The sequence below is a fragment of the Morchella sextelata genome, assembly GCF_020137385.1.
Source record: "Morchella sextelata strain SCLS chromosome Unknown scls_26, whole genome shotgun sequence".
In the NCBI taxonomy this organism is placed as follows: domain Eukaryota; kingdom Fungi; phylum Ascomycota; class Pezizomycetes; order Pezizales; family Morchellaceae; genus Morchella; species Morchella sextelata.
This window is the reverse complement of record NW_025408641.1, coordinates 998,986-1,024,882: the sequence shown is the minus strand read 5'-3', so window position 1 is coordinate 1,024,882 and position 25,897 is coordinate 998,986. Positions and strand designations below refer to the sequence as shown.

Sequence of the window (25,897 nt, the reverse complement as noted above, 5' to 3'; positions counted from 1 at the left end):
CGACACTTTTATCCACATAGCGTAAGTAAAGTACATAGCCATGGTAATATAGCTACATTCAATGTATATTATAAAGTCTTTTACGTTGATCTAAATTGTGGGCCATCATACCCCCCACACATTACTTTAATACCATATGGCCATCCTACATACATAGGTTTTAATGCTTATAGGTCATGCGAGACATAACAGGAAGAGAAAAATATCCACAAATAAATCTGGAATACCAGCTTCCGTCGGATCCTTTACAGCACAGACTCTCCTATTTTGACAGGCGGCATAGGCGCTGCAAATTGTTCGCGCCAAGCCCCCAGCAGAATGTTCTACTCAGATATCATTGGCTGGGATTAGCCGACAGCAACCGCCGAAGTATCCCAAACCGTCCAATGACAAGTCAAAATCCCGCCCATCCAACCTCAACCATCACAAATGCTCTATCTCAATTGGAACAAGGGGTGGTTTTGAGGGGAATTGAGGGGTTAAAGATAAGAGGAGAAAGATGATATAGACGATGGATCATAAAACTTGATTGTGAGGGATGTATAGGCTCTCGATCTGATCATGATAAGTACTCCTTATCGAATAATAGAATTTGATTCCATCCGCCGACCCTAGTAGGCTTGAAAGGGAGGTATTTGATCAAAAAAACAAAACCGTTGCATAAATGTCCATTTTGCGCAGCTTTCTAGTCAAACTTATTTCTATGGTCTCACAACTTCCTAAATATGCATGTGCTTAGGTAGACCGCGCTGGGACATTACCATACATTTAGTCAACTTCTCAATCCAACAAATCTCAGAACCTGCGGTCGAAGGCTTCTGCCGGCTGTGATAAGTAGGATAAATATAGAAAAAATGTTTGAAGGAACTAAAGTTAGTAGATACTGTAGAAACATTAAATTTGTTTGACAACTTGATGGTACATGTTCCGAACATGATTAATCAACCAGCTATATTCGTTAACCCTCAGCAGTTGCGAGTGAATGAAAACCAAACGTAAGAATCTTGATAATCGGAAATTCAACAAAATCACGCCTTGAAAGATTAATTCCTTTGATGGCTTGCCTACCACAGTACATATGCATACGCATCGAAATGGCTACCCAACCAGCGAAGGACTACCTGATTGTAACTGGATTTCCTCTTTCCTTCTTGTTTCAATCCACGCGGCCAAGAGCATCTAGTAGTCTTAACATCTTTCTATTCGTCCAGCTGCCAGGCAACACATATCACATATATAGCTATACCTAGGTACTCTAGTGTATGCACCGTCACCTCACCACGTGCAACGAAGCATAGGCACGCTTGTGCCTGAATTGCCTTATGGGATAGAATACGGCATGCATGCTGAACTCATGTATGGAGAACCTACTGGGCAGCCACACTTTAGGTTAATACGAACAGGTATCATATCACCGTGCAACACCCTGCCATCGGAGAGGATGCAAGTAAGCAAGGTTAAGCACTAAGCGCAGCCACCATCGCCTATAAAGAAGTGCAATGCTGACGCTTATTCATTGTAAGGTTGAATTGAAATCGGTAGTATGATGAGAAGCGTCTATATAGCTATGTAAGTATATACGTACCTTGTACACACAAAACTATTTGGGCCACGGAATGGAGAACCAGAACTAGGTCGATATCCCAGGCAAGCACGAGGAGAGTAAGCTTTGGACTACTGTTTTTTCTTCTTTATTTTTTTGTTTCCTTATGCTTGTGAAACGTACTAGCAATGAATACATAGCTTGGAAAAGTCAGTCCGAAGGAGAATGAAGAAGAGGCGGTGGTGGCCGAGTAAGGAGCGCGCGCCAGGCGTCAAATATTACCATAATGACAAGAGGAGCAACCTATCGGTGAAATCTCCAACTAAGGTTTACCATGATTCCGTTGGATGGAGTGGTCGGGCTTCTTCTAGAAGCGGCGAAAATTGAGATTCGGTGAGTACCGCTCATATATATATAGCTAGCCATATAGCTGCCCATATAACTGTAGTAAAACCTATTTGACTCACTCCATGCTTGATTGTAGAGGCTGTGTTCAGTTAAGGACATTACAACAGAAGGTGAAAGTGTTTGGTTGATGGCATTGGTGTGGCTATCTCGATACATTGTTTCGGTGGATCTATCAATGCAGTACTGCCTTGAAGTTAAGGGCGTATGTGGCGGTAAGCAGGTAAGCGCAAGAAACACTATTGACTTAAGGCACCGAGTTGATAGTGCCAGTGGGAGATGCTTCTTTATTAACTGGAGCGTTTGCCGTTGATACATGGTGGTAGGATCAAATTCAGTATTGGCCTCCTTGGTCCGAATTCTATAGTAGATTTTGACGAATCTATTCATCTTTCCTTCGATTTCACAAAGGTGCAGAAGCGTAAGTAAACGAGACGAAGACCTAGACTTATCTTGATTTTTCAAATTCACTGACATATCAAAAGCCAGCCGCAGTGCCAAAGGTTTTGTCACCAACACACGCACACACACCACAAACTAGTATGCCTCCTGTGCGGCTTAAGTGTCATTCTATCGACGATCTATGATGATTGTCGGCCACAGTTTGATTCGATAAAAATTGGAAAAGTTTGATAAACAGCCCCTGGACCTTTCGTATACGTATCTTTACATCTTTTCCACCACAAAGGAAAGCAAGATAATAGCGCAATAACGACCGGCACCGTCGACGTCTAGACTACGCCTAGCTTTGTTCATCGCAACCATCGAGTTATTGGGAGATACCTATGGTATCGTAATTAAGATTAAGAAGCTGGTAGCGAAGTAGGCTGTTAATTTTCGATATAAAGTTTTATCTCTTGCCCATGATGTAAGTTCAAACTAATATGTGTTCTCTGAGGGGTCCCGGGATCTAGCTACATATGTATACATAAAAGTATACGACCAGTTAATGTACAGGGTACTTTCAGATTTCGTATTCTGTCAACTTCGAATTCAGGACATAATCTTTGAAGCGGTGCCGATCATTGAGTGAATCGACGGCCACAATGACGTTGAACCTTAAACACCCGCATTTTTCTATCTTTCAAGTGTAACTCCTCCGGTTTTCAAGGTACGGATGTTTAGCTATGGTGGGTAGCATTATTACTACATCAAGATTTGATTTGTTGCTAATACTGCTCTAGCTCTGGGTACCAATATCACCTCTCTAGATCTAGCCCTGAAGCGCTGTGTGGTTGATCTGTATCATATCAACTTATTCCAGGAGTTCTGATTTCCTACTTGGGGACGATCGCCAGGCCTAAAAAAACTGTGAGGCTCGGTACAGTTTAAGGGATAAGAAGTAAGATCAATGAAGTGAGTTTTCTTTTGAAGTTTATATAATTACATGTATGCTTATATATATAACGTATGCAGTAAGTACATGTATGCATATGCTGTGTGCTGGTATATTTGATTGATGTACCGGTATGTACTTCTAGGAACAGCACGTCAGCCTGAACATGTGCCGAGAGCTAGAGCCGATCATCCAGCATTATGGATTTTCATATTTGCATTACCTCACTTTTCGAATTTCGCATCTTGTCGCATCACTCGATTATGCTAGAGCATATACATACATGTAACCTCCTCACTCGTCCGTTTTTCATTCTGAAACAACCACACTTTGTCGTGATGCTTACAGAACATACTACTTGCAACAGAGTCACCATTTCTCAAAGCCTCACGCGTGGATCGCCTGAGTCTTGGGTATCATATGAACGTTAACACCATGGTCGATCACCATATATGAAACTTTAACTTAAAGGCCAATGGCTTGTTTCAACTTCCAAGTTACGCTGAAACACACATGTGTTTATTGCGACGTGGAAAAGTATCCCCAAACTCGATGGCCCTCATATAAAGCTTGGACAGTTCACTGCTGATCAATCGTTTCTAGATCTACGAGGCGTCTCTGAAACCTCTGCTTGCATGAAAGCGTGCAGGTACAGAGACAGACGGTGCCCGCTTGCCTAACCAAAGGTTCATAATTTTGCCTCAGAGTGTCTGGGCCCGAGAGCAGATATCAAATCAGCGGAGCTCCATCTTTATTTCATTCGCTCCATCCCCTCATGTACCGGTATATACTCTCTAGGGTCTATGAGATGTGATTTCAGTGGAGAGAGACACCCATCTATACCCGGATATTTCGAACTGACATCAGAAGTAACAAGGTACGACTCGCATAATCAAAGCATGCACTTTAAAATACCGTGGAGAGTTTATCGGGAACTTTTAAAGTCGGATGTTACTCAATCAATCGCGAGGTCTGATCTTGTGTGACATCGCCCTGCAGAAATTCCTCTCGCTTGGTCATGTAGATCCCGGACATGTTTGAGATGTGGTTTTCGCTTATCTCACTCGTCTACGAATTACATACTGTTATAGACCTTTCATTTATGGCCATACCCGGAACGCCATGTAATATTAGCATGAAGGCTTATTAATACTAGCCACAACACCTAACGGGCAAAATCAACAGTCCTCCGAAGAATGCCGCGGTATTACTGCAGCATTTTAACCATTTTCACCGGCATGGACTTTTAAAAAACCAAACTAGGAAGTGAAAGAAGTCCTCAGGCTCTGTAGAGGTCTGGAATTCGAAACAATCATGTTTGAGGACAAAGATATTCAGGGAGAGAAAATAATTACTTCTCCGATTACGAGTTTTCGAAATTTCATATGCCTGACATTCATTTTTTAATGGCGGTCCGGATGGCAGCATCCTCTTATATTGTTATTGATGCGCTCATTCCTTTCAAGAACTTAAAGCCTTGAAAGGAATTTCTTACAAAGGATTAATTACTTGGTATATATATACATTCCTCTTGCAATTGATCTGGGCCTTTGCTGACATATAACTAATAATAGGTACCTGCCGCTACTATCTTATCTGATCTTATCGTTTGGGAGAATGTCTTGCCAAAAGATCCAATACTGTACCGCCAATCTACAAAGCTCTATATCTACGATATTATACCTTCGGGTGTCGGGTAAGGGCCTTTAACTCGCTCCTCGATACTTCCAATCGTTCCCCGCAATCAAGGCGCTTCCATCAAACTCGCTAATATAACGTTCCTGCGCCGCACTAGGACCGCGGCTGCCTATCTGTATCAGCCTTTACAACGAACGAACGAGCTCGCCATTTCACTAAAGTAAGGAACTCAAAGAAATACGAAACGAACATTCCAATATTATTAGGAAGTAACCGCACATTTACCTACACATAAGTATGTTCGTGAAAGTCTTTGCAAGGAACTGTCATGTTTGCATGGACTAATTTCCAGGCAACAATATTAGTGAATCATTGGTTATGTTCAGCTTCCATTCAATTAGATCAAGTACATACAACTCATTAACGTCATAGCGATTTGCCACCGAGATATCATCGAACCCGAGAAATATATTTTCCTAGCTACTAGTGTGAGGCTCTGTCCGCTACAGTCCTGATTGGCTTGCTGTGCCATAAATTTCAGCCAGTGGTAGCAGCTAGCACAATAATGGCGCTGAGAACCATGTGAAAGTATGTTCATGTCTCCTTCGACTTACTGGTATTGTTATTTAGGCAGATATCTCAATAGGTATCTGTGTCTCCTTTTGTGGGGTTTGGAGGCTCAGTCAACCCATGACTAACTGCTTGATAGATGAAATCAACGCTGCACTGGACCGTCAGCCAAACGATCGGCTATTTCCTATCTAATCATCTATCGGTGGCGACAATATTTCACACGTTAATCTGCCATGCAGGTACTTGACTTTAGGTAAATGTTGTTCGACTTTGCTTTGTCTCGTTCTACACGTGGATGTTAACTCGAAATCTTTCTAAGGCAGCAATATTATCTCTTTGAAAGACTACCTTCCTCGTGTTCTCTCCGATCGTTCATCAGATTCCCGACTCGAGACCTTTAATAATGGGGAAATGGGACTAGCTAGCGAGATCTTCCCCTGATCTGAGCGGCTATTTTTGGCGGCCCACATTGTGGGCGCGTATCATGTAGTTCACAAACGTTGGCGCCTGCGCGCCACACACCGCCAGGGCAGGATCCGAGTTTGTTAAGCCTCAGGGGAAAGGTAATAGAGAAAAGATGAGAAGTTGTGGCTTTGGTAAAAATTTTTGGCTTGAACTTGTTTGCTTGCTTATGTATCCATGGCTAACTACATACAAAGTATGTTGAAGTCGAAACAATAACCACCAAGTACTCAACCCCGCCACAAAATAATCGTCTAATTCTAGATCGGAGCTTATGTTAAGAGACTCAACGCATGAATCCCCTTTGTTAGTTGGAGTGCCCGGTATTATCTATCGCCTCGACAACCAAATTTACTACATTCAACTACTCTATACCAACCCAAATTGTTTTACTCGATGTGTTATTACTAAACGAAAGAGGAGGGGAGGTGCATCATGCCTAAATACCTAAAACGTCTACTTCAGTAGTACCCTCCCAGTTCCATGGTTTAAAACGATCTAGAAGTCTAGCCGGTGAGGTCAAAAGCCAGGAAGGAGGAGGCTTGGCACACCAATTGTCACTGCCTACGGTGGCGGGGGTCAAATTTTTACTCCAGTGTTTAGACCACTGGGGGACCTAGCAATTATTGAACTATGGTCAGTAACTTACTGGTACCTTTGTATCCTGGAAGTCAATCCTCGGTTATTCTTACACGTTCTAACGGTTTTCAATGCAGTTGAAACCCATCCAATCCCAACTTTCCTTTCACTCATAACCCCCCGGACGTATGTCACCTGAGGTAGCCTCGCACTGGAGATCAAATTTTAGGGATTATTGCCTTGTGAACTCTCGGAGAATCTCTATAACGCACACATGAACCACAAGCCCAAAGGGTGCGGCGAGGTTCGAAGAAACGGTTTGGAAGCCTCAGATAGACCATATGTCGAAATTTACCTAGCTTCCTGCAAGAATGGACGTCATTAGGGCGAAGCTTGGGCACCATGGTTACATGTAATCTTCCGAGATCACGGTACGCTAGATATCTGTCCGAGATCGGTCGAAAACATTTCTGTGACCTCTATCGAAGTAGAATTTACAACTATGCGGCGGAGGAAATCACTGTGCGCCTTGCGCATTTGATTGAGTATGTTCAAAGCTCGGTCATTCTACTGATGTCGGAAACCGCGTTTAAAGACAGAAGCTTCCCTCCATCTTTCAGTCTCTCTATCCTTCTCATACTCACAGCATCCGATACTTAAACGCGCCTACCGCCCTTCACGCTTCCAACTCCAGTTCTATCATTCTCAAACATCGATTCATTACTACTACTACCCAACTCCCATACCTTGATCTCAATCATATCAATCAATTTCACCATCCCATCAAGATCCTCTTTCAATTAGATCCAAACTTCACTCAAACCTTTCACCATGTGCCATTTCAAAGTTGTCAAATACAGCGGCTGCGGCTGCGAGCTCAAGCTTGTTATGGCTTGCTGCTCACAGGGAGATGGTGCTGGCAACTGCAGCGGAGCATCAAGATACGAGAGGGTACTCCAGGCTGGTGTCTGTGGACGTGCAAATTGCAGCTACTACGAGTACCAACGTCCCAGCGGAAGATGGGCTTCAGGGAACTCGAGCACCACCCCAGATATCAATATCGATTTCAACAACTTTGGCGTCCACCCCAAAGGTCCTAATCCTTCACCTGCTGCTCCCAAACCTACTCCGGAAATACCAATGCCTACCGCTCCCAAACCATACTTGTACGATATGAGTGAGTGCCGCAACTATTCTCAAGGCCCTTACACCTCGATCGATGATAGCGCAGCTTATGACTTCACCTTGGAGCTTGAATAAATATTCGACCTGTCGAGATTTACAGCTTCAGTTCGAGGCCTTGATTGAGTTTGTGTTTTGTTTTATGTACTCTATTTCGTTATTTCTCGATTTCTACCATTCGTGGATATTGTATTACTATCTCATGTACCACCAGTCCTAATTTGGGTGTTTTTCTTTTTTGTTTTTTCTTAGACATACACTTAGACGGGATTTTATGGGGATTCGCTAGATCGAGTCAAACTGCTTTTTTTTACTTAGATTATGGGGGAGGTTGATTGATGGTGTATTTCTATGCAATGCAATATTTATGTCTTGGCACTTTATATGTTTTTTTCTTTTTCTTCCGAATGTGGAACAGCTAGCTTAGCTCAGTTATTTTTTCTCCTTTCAATTGAATCCTGTTACTTTTAAAACCGAAAAGAGCTCTTCCCATTGACTCACATTTGTGCATTGCATGATCTCTAACATACCACCCGGGCCTTCGAAACCGGCCTGGGGCTGAGGAACGGAAAAGAAGGGATCGATTAAAGGGAGAGGTCAAAAAGAGTGGTGAGAGGTCGAGAGAGTTAGATCAGACGTTGAAGCCCGAAACGGGTTACTAACCCGGTCGGGCGAGCGGTCGTTACCTCTAGTGGTACCTACATGAACATGCTTCGATCATTGGCACCCTTTTTTGTTGCCCTTTCCCACTGCACACCCTAGCTAGTAACATATGCGGGCATCATCTGCCACCGCCGTATTTTGAGGCGGTGCACGTGCTCCAGCTGATGTGACTGACTGACTGCACTGACTGCACTGACAGGTCCAGATTGAGAGGGGTAATTTACAGAAGGAAACGCAAGAACAGCCAGATAAAACCGTTTCAAGGGAAAAGGGCATAACTTACGCTTAGGGGGAGGGAGGGTGGGGTGCATTGGGAACGGGCATTGGGGAAAGCTGCGAAGGATTACCTAGATGGGTCCACCGTGTGTGTAGGTAGGTTACCAAGGACATTGGATTGAAAAGGGCGAGGTAGTATGTAGAAACCTACCCCATAGGCAACGTCGTGGCGAGTCCATAGGTTGAAGCGAAGGGGGGGACCGACGTTTGTGACGCTGCCGAGGACCCTCCCTGGGTGGAGAGACGGCGCTAGATTTAGATACGCGAAATTAGGGCTGTGTCGCCGATCTGGAGTGGGGACGTTGGGTGGGTGTAGTGGGGTTCAGATCATCCCCACTCATTCCATCTCAATATCCCAGACACCCCAACTCCCATGGGTAGGATGTGTGGGAGGGAAGGGAAGGGGTGTCAGTGGTGGATGGGTGCAGTGGATGGATGGGTAAGTTAGCCGGCGGATGATGCGTGCATGCTGGTGAGGCTCTTTTTCCCCTTTCCTTTCCTTTCCTTCCCTTTCCTTTTTTTCTTTTTTTTTTTTTGCTGACCTCCTTCAACTGGGGAAACATGGGAGTCGAAAAAAAAACATGTGCGCTTCTTGCGCTTCTACTCCACTCCACCTACCTACCTACCTACCTGTACCTACTACGCCGGTAAAGTAGTACCAGGTTTGACAGATTAGAAGACAAAAACACAAAACCAACAGCATCAAATCAGATTGGATCAGATTCATGCACGGTGCGCAAGCTGGATGCTTCCCATGATATGGCGCAATGGCATGAGGAACAAATCTCTGACATCTGCCTGTCCGTCTGTCTGGTCGGGAGGGAGGGGGAGAGAGAGAGAGCTTCCAGGCCATCGTCATCCGTCGATCGGCCTTGCTACACCATATCCTCTTCCTACATACATGGCCCTCCTTTTCTCACCTCCCCTCCGGACTCGACTTCTCCACCTCCTTCCGCCGCTTATTTTAGCGAACGTCTAATCGAGACCCATTGTGCCTGTAGACGAGATGCCGGGGGTGGGCTGGCTTGGCGGCAACGAGTGATATCAAAAGCACGCTTAGTGGCACGGGAAAGCTCCATGACAGTACTTGCTAGCTACATACGCAGCGATCAACACGCCGGCCGCACCACCGCGAGATGGGGATTGATGGATCGATCATCGCATCAGAAGAGCGCCGGTATGGCTAATACATTGCTACAATCATATCAAGCTAGCTAGCTACCTCCTATGCCTTGCCATACGGGAGTGTTTCCTCGTATGGTCATCGCAGTCAGCGCACCAGTCATTCGCCCGAGGTTTCAGGTTGGAAAGAAAGTAATGCTTCTTCCTTGAAGTTCGGGTCCAATCGAGGCCGGACGGTCTCCGAGGTGGATATGGCTACGGTGACGGTGACGGTGGTAGTGATATCTGTGGCCGCGGCCGGGCATAGGTTACAGGGTCACAGAGTTACAAGGAAGGAACTATACGCGGGTATAGTTGTTTTACTCACCTACTCTTGGCATCGCAGTTGTAACTACTGATTCAGATGGATCAATCATTGCAATTGAGATTGGTCAATTGGCACGTCTGTCTCAGCATGCATGGTGTTATTCTTGTCTGACTGTGAAATATGGCGTAGGTACAGTGCAGACATCCGCGGCCGTTTATTTCTCCTTGTGACTGTCTGACTGCCAATTAGAATGCCAATTGGAGTCGCAGAAGAGGAGTGGAGAAAACGATATTCACAGAACAGTAAACGGAAGACCTCACCTATAATTATCGTATATGTATATGTATGTATCCTAATTAGGTCATTGATTGACATATCATGACTCTAAAACACTTTAATTTCTCAATCGTACTATACAGCATTGAAACCACTTGATATAGTAGTATCGGCATAGGGCTCTGTAGCAAGAAGACTGTACTAGGTGCTCACAGGATCGCGCGACGTCCTCAAGATAGGAACTACATGTAGAAGTACATGTATGACTACATAGACGACGTACTAGTGAGGCTTAAGCGCCGCTTAACGAGTTAATAAATCAATATAATTCCCGCAACAACGACATTTCTTGGAAAACTGCCGACTGCGAAACTCCTCCTCGCCGATCATCGGGCGGAAGAGAGACACGCTAATATTTTTTTATAATATAATTACTTGCGTTGAATATTTGGAAATGACTCAGATGTTACTATCCTTGGGATTATAACCGTCGATCTTGCCCCAAAAGAAAGAAATTTAACCCTAACCCATGTTGGATCCCACCCCTAACCCTTGAGATTGTGATGTATCATGTACATATTTACCTGCAGCTGCCCAAAGGTACCCCACTGCAGAGTCATAACGAGTGGTTTATTCAGCTCGATAGTTCAATTGCCTGAGCAAAGTAAAATAGATATATGACTCGATCTCTGGAATAGATTGATATGATCTTCTCGGCTGCGTTTAAGCTATCTAGATCTCGGAACCTGGGGATCGATAGCAACGTCCCGTTCCGGTTTTTCAGGGTTTGAATAGGCGACAAGATCGCGTTCTGTGGTTACACAAATGGTCCCAGCAAGCACAGTACTAACGTGGGATCTAAATGGGTACAAATTCGGGCCCAGTAACGTAGATCTCGGGACTCTCCCAGAGGTACAATAGACTATACTAGCAATTTATTGTGGCTATGATGCAAATACCTAATCTAAGAGGTCCCACGTTGTCCGCACAAACATCAAAATACATAGCCATTGAGATGTTAAACTACATTCAACAGCGTGTACTTATCTTAGATCAGTAGAAGACAACTACTGATCGGGTCTAATGCAGGTACTGTTCGTGCGGAAATTAGCCACGATCATTACCTTAAAGCTTTCAAGTGGCTTGACTCGTCATAGAATAACTGCTCCCCATGTCTGTCGTACCGGAAGAAGAGCATGAAACTCATCAAAATAAGCGCAAGCGCAAGGCAGGAAAATAGCTTAGTCACGTGGCAGAGATATGCTCTAATTGGTATGTGGGCCGCTCTTGGCAAAACCCCTACCGCGCGCGCGCCACACCAAACACCAAACGTTGATCCTAGCCACGATATTGAAACAGTGACTTATAAAAAGATTAGGGTAAGGGATGTGCTTGCAAAAAAGCGAATTTTTATATCAATCGTGAGCACCAGCCACAGTATAACCCCTGGCTAGTACCCAGATGCGCAAATTTCTGGTAGCGACCCGCTAACATGCCGTTCGTTCCTATGAGATCTCTTATTGATGTGCCTTGATCCAAACATTTTATCAGATTTTTGATTAGTAGATTGAAGGGAGCTAGTCCTCAGAATCAGCATTATGTGCGCAGCTGTAAATACTCCTTCCTCAGAAGATTACAGAGGCTATGCTGAGACGCAGAAGCATTGGTGGTCTCGAACTTTTGGCTCGGGCTCAGATGTATCTTTATTTTATTCTCCAATCGAGGCCGAACACGTTGGGAAGTAAGTCAGAAGATTTGTAGTAAACTGCTTGTTGGGGAAGGTTGATTGGGTTGGTTTATTGTTTTTTGTACCTGACGTGGCGTTAGTTAGTTATTAATATAGATCTACTAGATATCATGAATAGAATATCGAGATCAAAACTTAACCAAATAATCTTTTGACATACAATTGCAATCTGCATTTCTTTTACTGCGCTAGAACTTCAATCGTGGCTCATTCGATCTCTTAAGCTTAGTCTTATCCTCCAGAATTATCGCAGCCGCAGTTTAAGGAGGTAGAACCACAAATAGAGAAGAAGATCTTTGGCATTAAAGCACACCTCGAAAGCAGGTAGATGGAGGGCACGATCCATGCAGCCAAGCTTCCCAGATGTTTGCCTCCCTGCTGTCCTACTTGAGATTTTCGTCCTTGGCGTCCGAAATCCATGGTACGGATTTCCGCCAATCCAGGTTACTAAGACCCGGAAAATTTGATGCACTCTAAGCCCTATCATAGCTTCTTCTTGACATATTTTCTCGACGGTTCGGTCTCCTACGCCACTCTATGAGCCACCGTGACCCACCACAGCCTTGAAGACGTTGGATGAAGTAGGGCCCGAATGTACTGAGCGGTTGAAACTGCAGTAAAAACCAATAACCTATCCCGCATAAACTTGCCCCCCAAACCATCTGCAGGTGAAGATCCCTGAGAGTATCACTTGCAGTAGATGTGCCCGCCACCAGATATTAGGCTTCTGTGTCGGACAAAATTAGTGTATAATGCATGTATATCCTCCAAATAGAATATAAGTTATCCCGGGTCACAGCCTTCATCGGATTATATCTGATAGAGAATTCTCTAACTCATTGGTAGGCACGGATGGGGCGGCGGGCTGCGCGTGAGAATAGATATAAATATATTACCAGACTTCAAAGCAAGTGCTGTTTGTTGGACTAGTAAACTAGATGTTAGTATCCTGTTTTGCTTCGAATATTTTAGTGTTTTATGTGCAGTTACTAGCCTTGACACCTAGGCCTCGATCAATCGTGTGTCAAATGATCTGCAATCGGGATATAGGCATCGTGTCAGCGAAAGCGTCACTACGCACCGAAAAGTCAACGTTCAAACTCGGGCTACAGAGAAACAATTGAAGAGTCTAGGCCATCATATTTCGACATTGCCACACTTCCATTCCGGCCGGCCCGCTTTTGAGGTTCGGGCTGCACTGTGCCATAATAAGTCCCTGAAGCTCGAAAGGACGCCTCTTAGGCCATTTTTTGTTTCCAAAGTGAATGTTTACCGACGGAGAAGGAGATGGGACCAACAATCCCCAATGCGTAGGTGATAGCGTGGTAGATCGAGGGTTGGCAGAGACGGAGGACGAAACAGATTTCAATCACAAGCTCGGCATCCATTTGCTAGTGAAAAGCCCCAAGACTTAACATCCCCTTCGTCTCGCCCAATTTACCCTCTACCTCTCTAGCTCTACGTACGTTATGTACTACGTGAAACGATTCTTATTGTTGACAAGTGGCGGCTATTAGTTTTGAATGTCTATGTAATCATATATATACATTACAGCGGAGAGTGGCACAGAGCCCTTACTTAAAATTCGCGTAGCGTCTATTCTCATTGGCAGAAAGAAATTCCTAAAGGAGATCGATGATTGTGTAGTTGGCAATTGGTGGAATTAATACCTCAACGACCAGCAAGGCTTTAGGCTTTCCACTGTGTAGTAATTGGTTGACAGAGCTAGCTAGAGATGACTGTTAGGTTGATAGAATAGCCTTCAAATCCTCATATGACGACCCTCTTGTGCCCACATGTTCTTTGTAATGTTTCAACCGTGTCTTCCGCGATATAAGTATGTGCTTAGGTTAAGTATATTTAATGTTGCGCCATTTTGCCACGTGGTTCAGTTTTGCAAATTTGGATATTCTGTCTTGCTTAGTCACCTAATATATGGCATATGGTATGGCTACATGTAGCTAGGTACGTACATGCGTAGGCGACATGAACACATCCAGTTAAACCCAAATTTCACAGCGATAACATTTCTTTATCAGTAAGTGCAAATGCACTTATTTGTAGGCATGTTTTGGAACTATTGGGCTTTGTATAGCAGAGAGGCTTCCTGAGTTCTTACAGGATCGGATATTCAGTTTAGACCTGTAACAACCTTTGGTATATCTTTTCGAATCAAAACATACCTCCAGCTCTGCAGCTGCCTAGCTCCTGAGAACAGATTCGATGACTTAAATTCATTTTTTTAGCGACTTCGCTTACTTATGTAATTACTTGCACTCGGCACAGGACAGTTCACCATGTGGAACCATGTCTATAATGCAGCACAAGACACTAGGGATCTATAAGAGCAAAGTTCTAACGTTCTAACTTACTGGCAGATGTCTCAAGTTTAGATGAAGGTGACATGCAGTCCGAATCTAAGTTGCAGGAATTGACTGGTGCAATTACACCCTTGACGAAATATCTTGATAATCCCAGGGGTCTAGATTCTAAAAGTGCTCGATGACAGAGAAAGAGCCAAATTCAGAGTTCGAGGCAGACAACAAATGCCGGACAATGCAAGTTTCTATGTTTCCAGTTGACATGAATAGCTATAATGTTTCATAATATCCAATAGAAATTGGGCTCTAATACTCACATTTCTAATACCTATTATTTATCTCGAGTACGCACGGAAGTTTATATACCGGCCGCGGGGTGCGAATTGACCTACAATGTTTCAAATAGGGCTAACAAGAAATCGCTTCTTATATTTCTCCGGAAGATCTAGATTCTACTAACTATATAGCTATCGAGTGAGTCTTTTCGGTACGTGAGCTATGCTAGAATAAGTGCCTCTAGCTCCTCTGCTTGCATTCATTTAGATATATATTCGTGCTCGAGCTCCCACGTGGCCATTCGGAATTGAATTTATTTCGAAGCCTTGTACCGGAAGGCAGGATCCTAGGAGCGGCGTATGGTACTTCAGGCCAATTAAGCGCGCTAAAGCCAGTGGTGTACAATTGTAAATTGTTCTACTGGTTTAATCTAGTCGAGAATCTTGCCCTGGTTCAGTGCAGTAAAGTTGGCACCTCTACTGTCAGTAATCTTGCACATTGCAAGATGAAGATCGACGCCCTACTTCACGATCACGGATCTAGCCATGGCCACCAGCTGGCCAGCTGGCCAGGCTATGTAGTTACACTCAACAAAACGATGAATTTACACCCTTTCAATTCATTTCTTGTTACCAATGACTCCGAAATTGTAAATAAACCTATGATATCTTCCTTTCCCTAGCCCTATATTTACGCCCTCCTTTAGAGATATATCGTCCGAGGTGCGCGAGAGGCCTATACATGACATATCTCACTAGCCACATGGGGCGCTGCCACACACATGTTCTACAGCTACATGAGACACCAACGAACCATAAATGTAGCCTTGTTTTCTCCACCGCCTCAATGCTTAAATCCCCTGAAGATCTATTTATCGAGAGAGGAAATATATCCCTGAAACGCCAAAGGCGGTTTAGTGGGTAATGTGCTTATGCGCATGCGCGCCAGGGCCGATTCGAGTGATAATCTGTGATACTGTGCTCTTATGACGAGAGAAGCCCTGCAAACTCGCTACGCCGGCCAGTGGATAGAAAACTTTCGCGGTTATAATTATCGATTGGGGGAGTCATATGAAGGTGACGCGGTATTTTGTAAGACCTGTGTCGGAAAATCTCTATTTCTGACTACTCGGCGGGTTCTGAAAGTGCTTATTGAAACGCCCAATCATACATAGCCCAGGAGAAACGAGCTCGGCAACCAGCAGATAGTGTTTATTGACCGATTGGCTGAAACGAAATCTGTGACATCCATCTAGTTTCCATTGGCTTTATTTGTCATTGATTTTGCTAGCCACGTGGAAAGAATGGACTCCGGCTGAGCCGGCTGACGCTAATTGTCGAGTGACTGTACATGATGGAGACTATCATAGGTTATCACTCGTTTCCGTGAAAAGAGAATGAATATATTTATTAAATTACTCAAGAAAGGTCGTCTAGCTCATCGATAGATAATACATGTGATACAGCTTCTTGTTTTTTGATTGTGTTTATGTATGTAGTTTGGCGGCGCTCGCCCATAGCTATAGGCAAAAGACCTCCACCAGCAGCATTTCTCTCTACCACTACATGTAATTTGCTTTTAATTAAGCCCATGGAATTATTTGCCAGGGTAGCCGCACTTTGTCCAAAGCATTCTAAAAGAATGCTGCCACTATCTTCCCCAAAAGCAAACTCTACGTATTTCTAGATCTCTCCTAGATGATCGATCGGGCACGTATGTTAAACATGTCCTAAGCACAGCTAGGTAGTAAAGTCGCGCCTCGTTATGTCGTTAGTGTATTCTGGGAGCCAAACCCCTACGAGATAGAAAATATACGAGACAGCAAATAGTTGTTGGTGGAGAAGGGCAGTAGTACCTGTCCCGCAGATCCGTACGAGACAGCAAGAGATCCAAGATATCGAATTACGAGATAGCGAGGCACGACTGTAAGCTTGAACAGAGTCTTGGTTGACTTCCATACTGGATGATTTTATCCGTCCTTTCGGTTGACTACATGTACATACATGTACCTACATTAGGTTCGACATTCGATGAGCTGCTTGGTGCACGTGGGCTTCGTTATCTGTCAATTTATGGCTGATTCAGGCTAGAGGCACAACGTGCGATCGATAAGAGATTGGAAAAGATCCCGGAAACCTGGTTGACATGTTGATCCGTGCGGTAACACGGGAAGAGTGGTTCCCGACACGGTGACGTTTCTTAACGGTTTAGTGATCATCGCTGGCCGAACATTTCAATTCTACTCCCAACTTCTAGAAGTTTGGAATATCATTTTGCGAATCCTTAACTCTAGGTTTCAATGCCCAATACTGGTCTCGGAGCCGATACCAAGATCTTCCTAGAATGAAGAAAATATGGCCGAATACGGAAAACAATCCGAGATTTAGGCGTGTGTGTCTACAAAGGTGTCCAGGCAGTTCAGGCGATATATAAACCCTCGTCAACCAGCTTTCTTTTAGTCCTTTTCAAACCCTCAAAGGACTCCAGTTCTTTTACAGAAACCCACCAAACCATCAAACCATCAATCCCAAGATGCTTCCGAGATATCCGAACTTGATGCTCATCAAGCCAGTCTAAGTAGGTACGGCTCGCATCCATCTCCACCCACTAAGACTTGAGATATTTACTGAAACTGCGTCTATGAAGGCCCGCAAAGATCCACATCCCTTAGGTACTCGCTCGAGATGAAGCAGGTCCCACCTTCCGGATTAATGGAGATATCTGACATCGACAGGGCACGTAAGGAACGGGATTTCGTGTGCACGTGTGTCTACAAATTGAAAACCAACCTTATCGGTACAAATCATGTCAGTAGAGCATCTAGAGTAACTCTCGGGGACGTACGTCGCTACAAAAAGTGCAGTCGGAGTTACACTGATTGAAGAGGGAAGGTGTGGTCTTGGCATTCTATGACAGACCAATCGGAGTCGCCTACGGAGGCACGCTTCTTTTTCATGTATCACGACTTTGCGCCAGCGGCCGGTGGAACCCTATAAGACACGGAGATTGACTAGAAGAAAGACGAATAAGTTGAATAATAATAAACCTTTTAGAATGCCACGTGCTTCAATTCATGGGATCTCGGGAAATCCTCTTTTTCCCGCTGCCGTTCAGCTAAGGAAATCCGACGAAGTCCGCTCTGTTGGTTCCCGAGACACTGTCATCAAGTTGGCATGGGCGGGTGTATGGCAGTCTTGGCCAATATTTACAATCAAGGAAGCTGGAAGGCAATTTACATGCCTGATAGGAACGTAACCATTCGGCTAAGTACTTTTGGCTCTTTTATAAGCTCTTCCTCGCCCTCCTCCGCCGGAACTCTTTTTCAATCAGTCTTCATTCACTCTTCATTCATTTGTTTAGAGAATCACCGGGTCAATTGAATAACTTGGAACAATGTTGAACGTCAAGAGTCTGTTTTTGATCGCATTGAGCGGCTTTGCAGCTCTCGCTGAAGCCGGAAGGGGTGGAAAGGATGGAAAGGACGGAAGGAAGCCCAAGAATTTCATCATGGTGAGTTACTACCAGTCAATCCTTCTGAAATGATTATTGAAGCTAATTGTGTAATACAGGTCATTCCGTAAGCCTTCATTACTAGCTAACTTGAAGCTTCAACACATGCTGATTACACCTATAGTGACGGTTTCGGTCCTGCATCAGAGACTATGGCTCGTGACTGGATGCACTGGAATAACAATGCTACCGTCGATCTTCCCATCGATAGAATGATGATCGGCCAGGTTCGCACTCGCTCCAGCGACTCTTACGTTCCTGACTCGGCATCCACTGCGACTGCGTACTCCTGCGGTATCAAGGTCTATAACGGAGCAATTGGTATCGATGATGATGTCGAGCCTTGCGGAACTGTTTTGGAGGCTGCAAAGGCCCAGGGATACAAGACTGGACTTATCGCTACTAGCAGAATCACTCACGTATGTGTTTCTCATGAATTGGATTGCGGAGCTTTAACTAAACTAATATGATTAGGCCACTCCTGCCTCTTACGTTGCGCACGTCTATGACCGTGACATTGAGTCCAATATCGCTCTTCAGGAGATTGGTGTGGGCCATCCCCTCGGTAGCGTTGTTGATGTTATCATGGGTGGTGGAAGATGTTTCTTCACTCCCCAGAACACCACCGACTCTTGCCGTGACGATGATATCGATGCCCTTGAGCTTGCCAGGCAGCGTGGCTACACTGTTTTTGGAGACAGGGCCGCATTCGAGGAGGACGTTAAGCTCCCCTACCTCGGTCTCTTCACCCAAGGTATACCGAACCCACCCCCCCCCCCCCCCCCCCAATTTCCACAATAAATTCTTACATTTAATGCAGATCACATGTCCTACGAGATTGACCGCGATCCCGCTGTTGAGCCCTCTCTCACCGAGATGGCTCTGAAGGGTATCAACGACCTTTACAAAGCTACCAAGAAATCCAAGAAGGGTTTCTTCATCATGGTGGAGGCATCCAGAATTGACCATGCTGGTCATGCGAACGACGCAACTGGTCATCTCCACGACATCCTTGAATACAACCGTGCCATGGACGCTATGCGTGAGTGGATCGATGAGCACGATGACTCCGAGACCGTCCTCATCTCCACTGCCGATCACGAGTGTGGTGGTCTTACTCTTGGATACGAGCTCGACGGTGCCCCAGACTACTGGTTTGCGCCAGAGCACTTTGCCTCCTCTCACGGTTCATCCGGCAAGTATGCCACTCTATGGAAGAACTACAAGTCAAACGATACCTCTGATGCAACTCAGTACCTCAAGAAGTCTGTCTACGCCCCCTATGGTATCATGGACCCCTCTGAGGAAGAGATCACCCAAGGTCTTGCCCTTAAGTCTTCCACTTCCAACTTTGGCCGCTTCCTCGCATTGGCGTTTTCCAAGCGTTTGAAGGTCCACTGGGCTACCGGAGGACACACTGGTGTTGATGTTACTCTTTACGGCCACGGATTGAACCACGAGAAGCTTTCAGGACAGAGGGACAACACTGAGATTGCCCACTTTGTTGCTGAGCAGCTGGGATTGGACTTGGAGCCTGTCACCGAGAAATTGAGGGCCGACAGGGACTTTGTGGAGAAGCTCGTGAAGAAGCAGCCTGGTGATGCGGCGAGGTTGAAGGGAAGGGATTTGACACACCACCACCACTAGATGGGTTGATTGGGATATATGTAGAGGGAAATAAAATTTAATGTTTATAGTAGGGTAGCACGGGTTTGTGCGCTTACTGGATTGTAAAATATGGAATGCTATCTATTCTTTTGTACCATCATGAATTTATTGCAATTAAATCATTGGTGTTAATTGTTTGTCTGGCCATTAAATGACTAGCAATATATTGCTCAAGCTAGGGCCATCCCAAGGTGCTAAGATCGTGCAAAATCTTTTAACTCTTTTCTTGACAAAGTGTCAAATAGGAAATACTACTGGCTTATCCTGATCATCGATAGCGGCCAAGATGGTTCTCGTACGTCTTGGTCTTGGCATGTCCTTGCTATAAGCTCATATGTATGTAGTTACCCCGGCCCCATCTCCTTTAAATTAACTCTATCGTGCTGCTTCTGGGCTAGTCGCCAGTCAGGGCTACCCCTCAGCATCACGCCCCCGCTCTTGAGTCCCTGACGCCCCAGTTTTTCTGAACTGGGAACATAGCTCTTTCGCTGGTTTCTCCGTTTCAACTCTCCTTAGACGGTGGCCGGAGAAGCTACGCGTATACGGTTGGAGTAATGTGTTGTGGGTTAGGGTTTCTTTTTTGTAGATTTATTTTTTATACATAAATAGTTTTTCGTCCCTCATTTTTTATAGTTGCGATTAGCTAACTGTTTTGCGTCGGAATTCGACAGAGAAAAAAATTCAACTTTTTTAAAAGCAACTCTAGATAAGTCATACTCAAAAAAAGGAGGAGGGGAAACAAGACTTTGTAATTGACTGTAGCTATTAGTATAATATGCAATAAACAGCTTCGGATGGCTCATGATCATTCAATCAGTTATCATTCTCAGTAGTTTATTCTATTTTTAATGAAATTATCTTGCCAGCGCAATTGAAATGGATTGGCAGGTTAACTTTTGTGAAGCGGGATTGAAAATCGAGTTAATTTCGGCCTAGGATAGGAACTTGTAATCTTTTGTGATCTTTATCTTAAGGAAAATAGGTCGCTGGGAATATTGCTGGTAGAACGGAACTCCTGTACGAATTACTTAATCATGGAATATCACTCGATGCACTTTATCTTGCGTGACGATGTAGTACGAAGATATAGGCAGACATTGTGCGCTTTGTTGGATTCGATGGGCGCTTACTTCCGATCGGAATCCCTGTTAATGATTAAAACTCTAGATGGCTTGGGGTGTAGATTTCTGATGAAGTACGTTGGGTTCCAATATTAATGGATATCAAAAAGTGCCAGGTGGATGTAGTTGATCTCCATAGTCGCGATCGTAGAGTGACCGGAGGGACTCTATTGGCAACTTCATTTTTAAGATGGGGGGAATGTGAACCCGTTACACCTTATTAGATACGGTCTCCGAGGCATAAACAACTTTAGGGGTTTCTGGTTCCGGGTTTTTTTTGACATAAAAGCGACTTGTCTCGAAGTAGCTATATTATAAGCGGCCTATATGGGTTCCTATTATCAACTCAGCTGTGTGACTCTGTAAGGTACATAGTGTTCTGGTCCATCCATAAACGCTGCTCATATACAGACGTTTTGATAAGAATCAAGTTATCGAAACATGCTGTCCCTTTTTCGTGGGAGCCCATAAGCCACAGCCAATTTAAGCCAGTCATTGGTTGGAGATCCACTCAGGTTAAATGTATAAATGATGGAATTTAATAATAAGGGTTTAATTTAAAATCCTTTTGACCCTGTAAAAAGGGTCAGTATTTTTGTTCAGTCGAAGATACAATACCATAATGAGCAGCTACTATGTAGACCACTTGTTTTATTAAAACCTCGTTAAAAAGAATGGTAAAATGATAATAATATGTAGGTGCCCTCAAACTGCCCCCACGCATCACTGTGCAGCTCTGTCACCAGTACCACAACCATTTGTCGTTAAATGGCCCTTGCCTTCTAAATGAGAGTAGAAGGCCCCCAGAAGTCTATGCGCACGCTTAATTAATTAAGCTTCCGTCCGCTCAGGTGTGAAATATTGGTGATAAGCAAGGGTGACTTGCTATGTCAGCATTCCTCTTGTTTACCACTCACGCTTAATACGGTATTCTAGCCTTGCTCTGTGCACCTCGATATCTGCTGTGTTCATTAGATGCATTCGCAAACGGGTAATCTTTCCGTTAGGTGTTTACCCATTCATGGACGTACATGCGATGTACTCATTCGATATTCGTGAACACGCGAAGGCTGCATTGCATTACATGTGTACTCGGACTGGACATGAGTTTATCAGAGAGACAATCACATGCAGAGTTTCTGGCGTGAGCTGATGGTGGAGGAGAGTGCGGTCTATGAGATGATCTTTCACATGATTCTTCGGACGACAGGTTCGTAATGTAGGTAGAGCATATGTGTTGCGTGGATCCGAGTACCTAGTGTTTTAGGGCTGAACAGCTTTATCGCGGTGGTCCAAGCTTAAGAAAGCACTAGCGCAAAATTGAGGGACTCCATAGCCTAGGGCTCCAATCAAGCTAGCTAGCTCTAAATTCTAATATTTGCTGAGCCAATCAACAACAGTAGTACTCTATCCTTCACATCAATTATGTAGCTACATGTAGATACGTACCCGTATTTCTCTGGTGTATCAAAGATGTTATTTATTATGCGTATATATAATAACTATGTGCATACCTATACGTATGCACTTCGAATTCTGTGTACTGCAGCCAGCTCTACGTCCAGACCTACGAGTGGTATTCGGTAACTCCAGTGCACTTCTAACCCCGCAGAATCCGGCCGGCCTACCGTTATATAGCATGACATTCAGCTAAGCTCAAACAAAATACACGTCATAATTATAACTAAGGCAACGTCTTATGTGCAAAACTTGCCCTATTTGCAAATTCTACTACATATCGAGGACTGTGAGAAAATCACTTACAGCTATCTATGATCACTTTAAGGTTAATCAGTGTGCATCGTCTATAATCTCTCGTCTATAAGCGAAAAGCGATTTCACGCTATAGGTATCTCGAACCCCATTGGATTTCTAGGAGGCTACCCCGAGTGGATACAACGGTGACGGAATACCCTTTGTATGACCGGCAGGGTCAACTAAACGTAAAGACCCACCGGTCCGAGAACCATGAAAGATCTACCGAGGAATCAAAACCAGGGAATCAACCAAGATCATAAGGCATCACTCAGATCTCTTATAGGGGATCATCGACGGATGTAGAGTACTGCAAAAAAGAAGAAAGAAAATACGATATGCATCTACATATGTCATACCACATGGCATCTCATAACGCATTGATCACTTTTTACCATGATTGGTGATAACTACAGTTCCTCTAGGCCCAAACGCCAATCTTCCTGTCAGACTAGAGCACCTACCCCTGCTGAACCATGTTTATGCGATACTTGTCATCAAGGCGGTCTAATTTTAATTAGATGTAAAGCAACCTAGAGTCGAGTATATTCTACTAGAGCACTTACTCTAGACACATGTATGTACAGGTACCTACATGTTGTGAATGGCGTGAGACGATGTTGACCGTTTCTGTTTAAGCTTTATTGTCGATATTGTGGAGTTACATACGGTTCATACATACATGATTAGACCCAAAGATTTTGGAAAGAAATAAAGAATCGCATAACGGCCGAGACCATTAGATGCTCATCTTGTCACTGACACATGGACTCTGATATCATTCGTCCTTCTCAACCACTTTTCGGCACAAAGACCCATAAACGGTAAACAAAACCACCAAACAAAATCTTAGGCCGGTAGTCCAAATAAATATGTGGAGTCTAATAGCTCCCGAAAGCGGGCCGCATATTTCTTCTAAGGCCCGGGGAAAGACATCGGCAACGTCACGTAGTGTAGCACACCAGGAAGTTATTAATTCTACAGCACTCGGTTATGCTGGTTCTAGGATCAAGCGAACGATTCCCAACGTTAACATCCAGTTAAAATAGTCCATTGATAGGATTATTTATATAGGTACCCTAGTCGAGCCTTAGGTAAAGATTAGATCTCAATTAACCCCAGAAGCAGACAGTAGTACTAACAGGTCCGGATCCCTCGCGCGGTGATCTACCCTGCAAGTTGCGGCTAAGAAACTTCAGCTGCTTTATCGCAGCAGCCAAGCGTAGATTGAATCTATGCGGTAGAGTACCACCCGTAAGCAGATCAGTAGCTCGGACCGAAGTAATCCACAACTTTATCCCTCTAATTGGTCAAGAGGGTTGTGCGTACGGTGGATGACCTCGTGATATTACGTGGTCGTGATGCATAAATCTTGTGGCTTCGGCTTCATGAGACATCACCCAGCCCACCCACGAAACCCAAACCACCCCGGCTCATAGGAATCTGTGTGGTTTCGCTGGCAATTGATCGATTTTGCAATTCAGAATGGTTAACCACGGGTGAAACTGAAGGCAAACATATGTAGTGCATAGGCAGAGCAGAGTGCTTCCCCTCTCCAAAGGTCCTTTTCCTCAGCGCCTTTCCCCGCATTTCTCATGTAGAGCAGTGGATTTCAATCCCCACTCGATGTAGAGTAGGTTTCCTTCCCGGCACACACACAAGAAGGGAGATACCTACCCGCATATGTAAGAGTAGAAGCAGCAGAGGGGTGCACTAGCTCAGTAATATGGGTAAAAAGTACAAGTAAGAAGGTCTTAATGTAGAGTAGACCGTAGAGTATCGGAAATGCAACACGCATACGCGCTAAAGTACCAACAAATACATGTATTCTAGAGCGTGGCCTCGCATGTACCTCTCACAAATGAGGCAAGAAGCTTAAATATTTGAGTTTAATTAGGGAGGGTAAGTAGAGATGGATGTGCAAAGCACACCCCTTCGCAAATTCGCAAGTCTTGCGCGTCAGAAGGGGCGTGCGCGTGTCCAGCTACGCGAATTGCGTAATTTGGATTGTCAGATAAGCATGTAGGTCGTCTGTTCCTCAATTGCATGTAGGAAGAAGTGCGAGTGGTCGGGGAGCCTTGAGGTAAATGTTACTCTCCTCTACCTAGCAGATCAGTATGATTAGTAATATCAGTGAGGTCATTAGGTCGATGGGTTCTGATTGATATGAGGAGAGACACTACCTACCTGGGTGATTGTCCTACCTAAAATCAACGATCACTGGGACAAGATCTTATGGGCCCTGGCCCGCCTCCTTCGGCCGGGCGGTATTTCCTTTACTCTAAAGTAGTAGTACTGCCGTAGTAAGCGTAGGTCCCCTAGAGTAGTCAAAAAACCTAAGGATCCTTCAGAACCTTGATTTTAATTTGCCGAAAAGACCTTCAGCCTTCAGCTTAGGCGAACCCCAAGGGAGTTCGTGATCCTTGACATTGTGTTTCTCAAATGTGATCTCTGCAAGGCATGCAGGATTCCCAGAGTGGAGTAGAGTAACTACATGTAGTAGCCTGCCCAGGTACCTAGATTGATCGAACAAGAGCTAATCTTTAGTCTATAGTAAAGTAATAGTTTACCAGCGGACAATTGCAAGGCGAGAGAGAGGTAGGGAAGGAGGGGAAACAGAGGGGAAAAAGAAAGGAAACTATATGCAAAGCTCGACTCCGAGTGGCCCGAGAAAGTTGACGATTCGATTGGCGTCGTCGTATCAACCTACAGACATGGACCAGAAAAAGCCTAATCTGAGCCGAGCCGGACCTGATATGGCTAGCCCCGCAGATCAATACAAGGATTGGATTCTTGGACCGGAACAACCAACAACAACTTGTCTAGCCCAGGGTCCCCGCATGGGTGTAGGATAAAGGGAAATCGATGGCTGGATACCTACCGTGGGCCACGATTCGCGATCACGGAAAGTCACTAGCGGAATCCTTGTCTCGCCGATTGGCGAGACTCTCAACGAGGGTAGAGAGGTGTGTGACAGTCAAGGCACTATAGCATGAGTTAGAATGGATGAGACACAGACTGGTTCGGGAATGTAGGTCGATTGAGGGAGGAGAGTTGCCTGCTTTACTCTACCCAGATGCTCTGCTCTACTCACGTACGTAAGGTCACCGTCGAATTGACTTCATGGTAATGGCAAT

At 44.6% G+C, this 25,897-nt stretch overlaps 3 protein-coding genes across 3 annotated transcripts; all 3 read left to right on the top strand.

The window, feature by feature from the left end:
* Positions 1-7,367: 7,367 nt before the first annotated feature.
* H6S33_008531 (uncharacterized protein) lies at positions 7,368-7,796 on the top strand (the record flags this gene model as incomplete). The annotated part of the gene is made up of 1 exon (XM_044839889.1): positions 7,368-7,796. The coding sequence occupies one exon, from the start codon at positions 7,368-7,370 to the stop codon at positions 7,794-7,796; it is 429 nt and encodes a 142-aa protein (XP_044688076.1).
* A 9,253-nt stretch (positions 7,797-17,049) lies between these two features.
* Positions 17,050-17,702, top strand: H6S33_008530 (uncharacterized protein; the record flags this gene model as incomplete). Its single annotated transcript, XM_044839888.1, has 5 exons — positions 17,050-17,095; positions 17,194-17,283; positions 17,353-17,377; positions 17,441-17,546; positions 17,598-17,702. 5 exons carry the CDS (start codon positions 17,050-17,052, stop codon positions 17,700-17,702), a joined length of 372 nt encoding a protein of 123 aa, XP_044688075.1.
* Positions 17,703-18,099: 397 nt separating this feature from the next.
* On the top strand, positions 18,100-19,863 carry H6S33_008529 (uncharacterized protein; the record flags this gene model as incomplete). Its single annotated transcript, XM_044839887.1, has 5 exons — positions 18,100-18,216; positions 18,276-18,283; positions 18,341-18,635; positions 18,691-18,970; positions 19,037-19,863. The coding sequence occupies 5 exons, from the start codon at positions 18,100-18,102 to the stop codon at positions 19,861-19,863; spliced, it is 1,527 nt and encodes a 508-aa protein (XP_044688074.1).
* Positions 19,864-25,897: the final 6,034 nt, after the last annotated feature.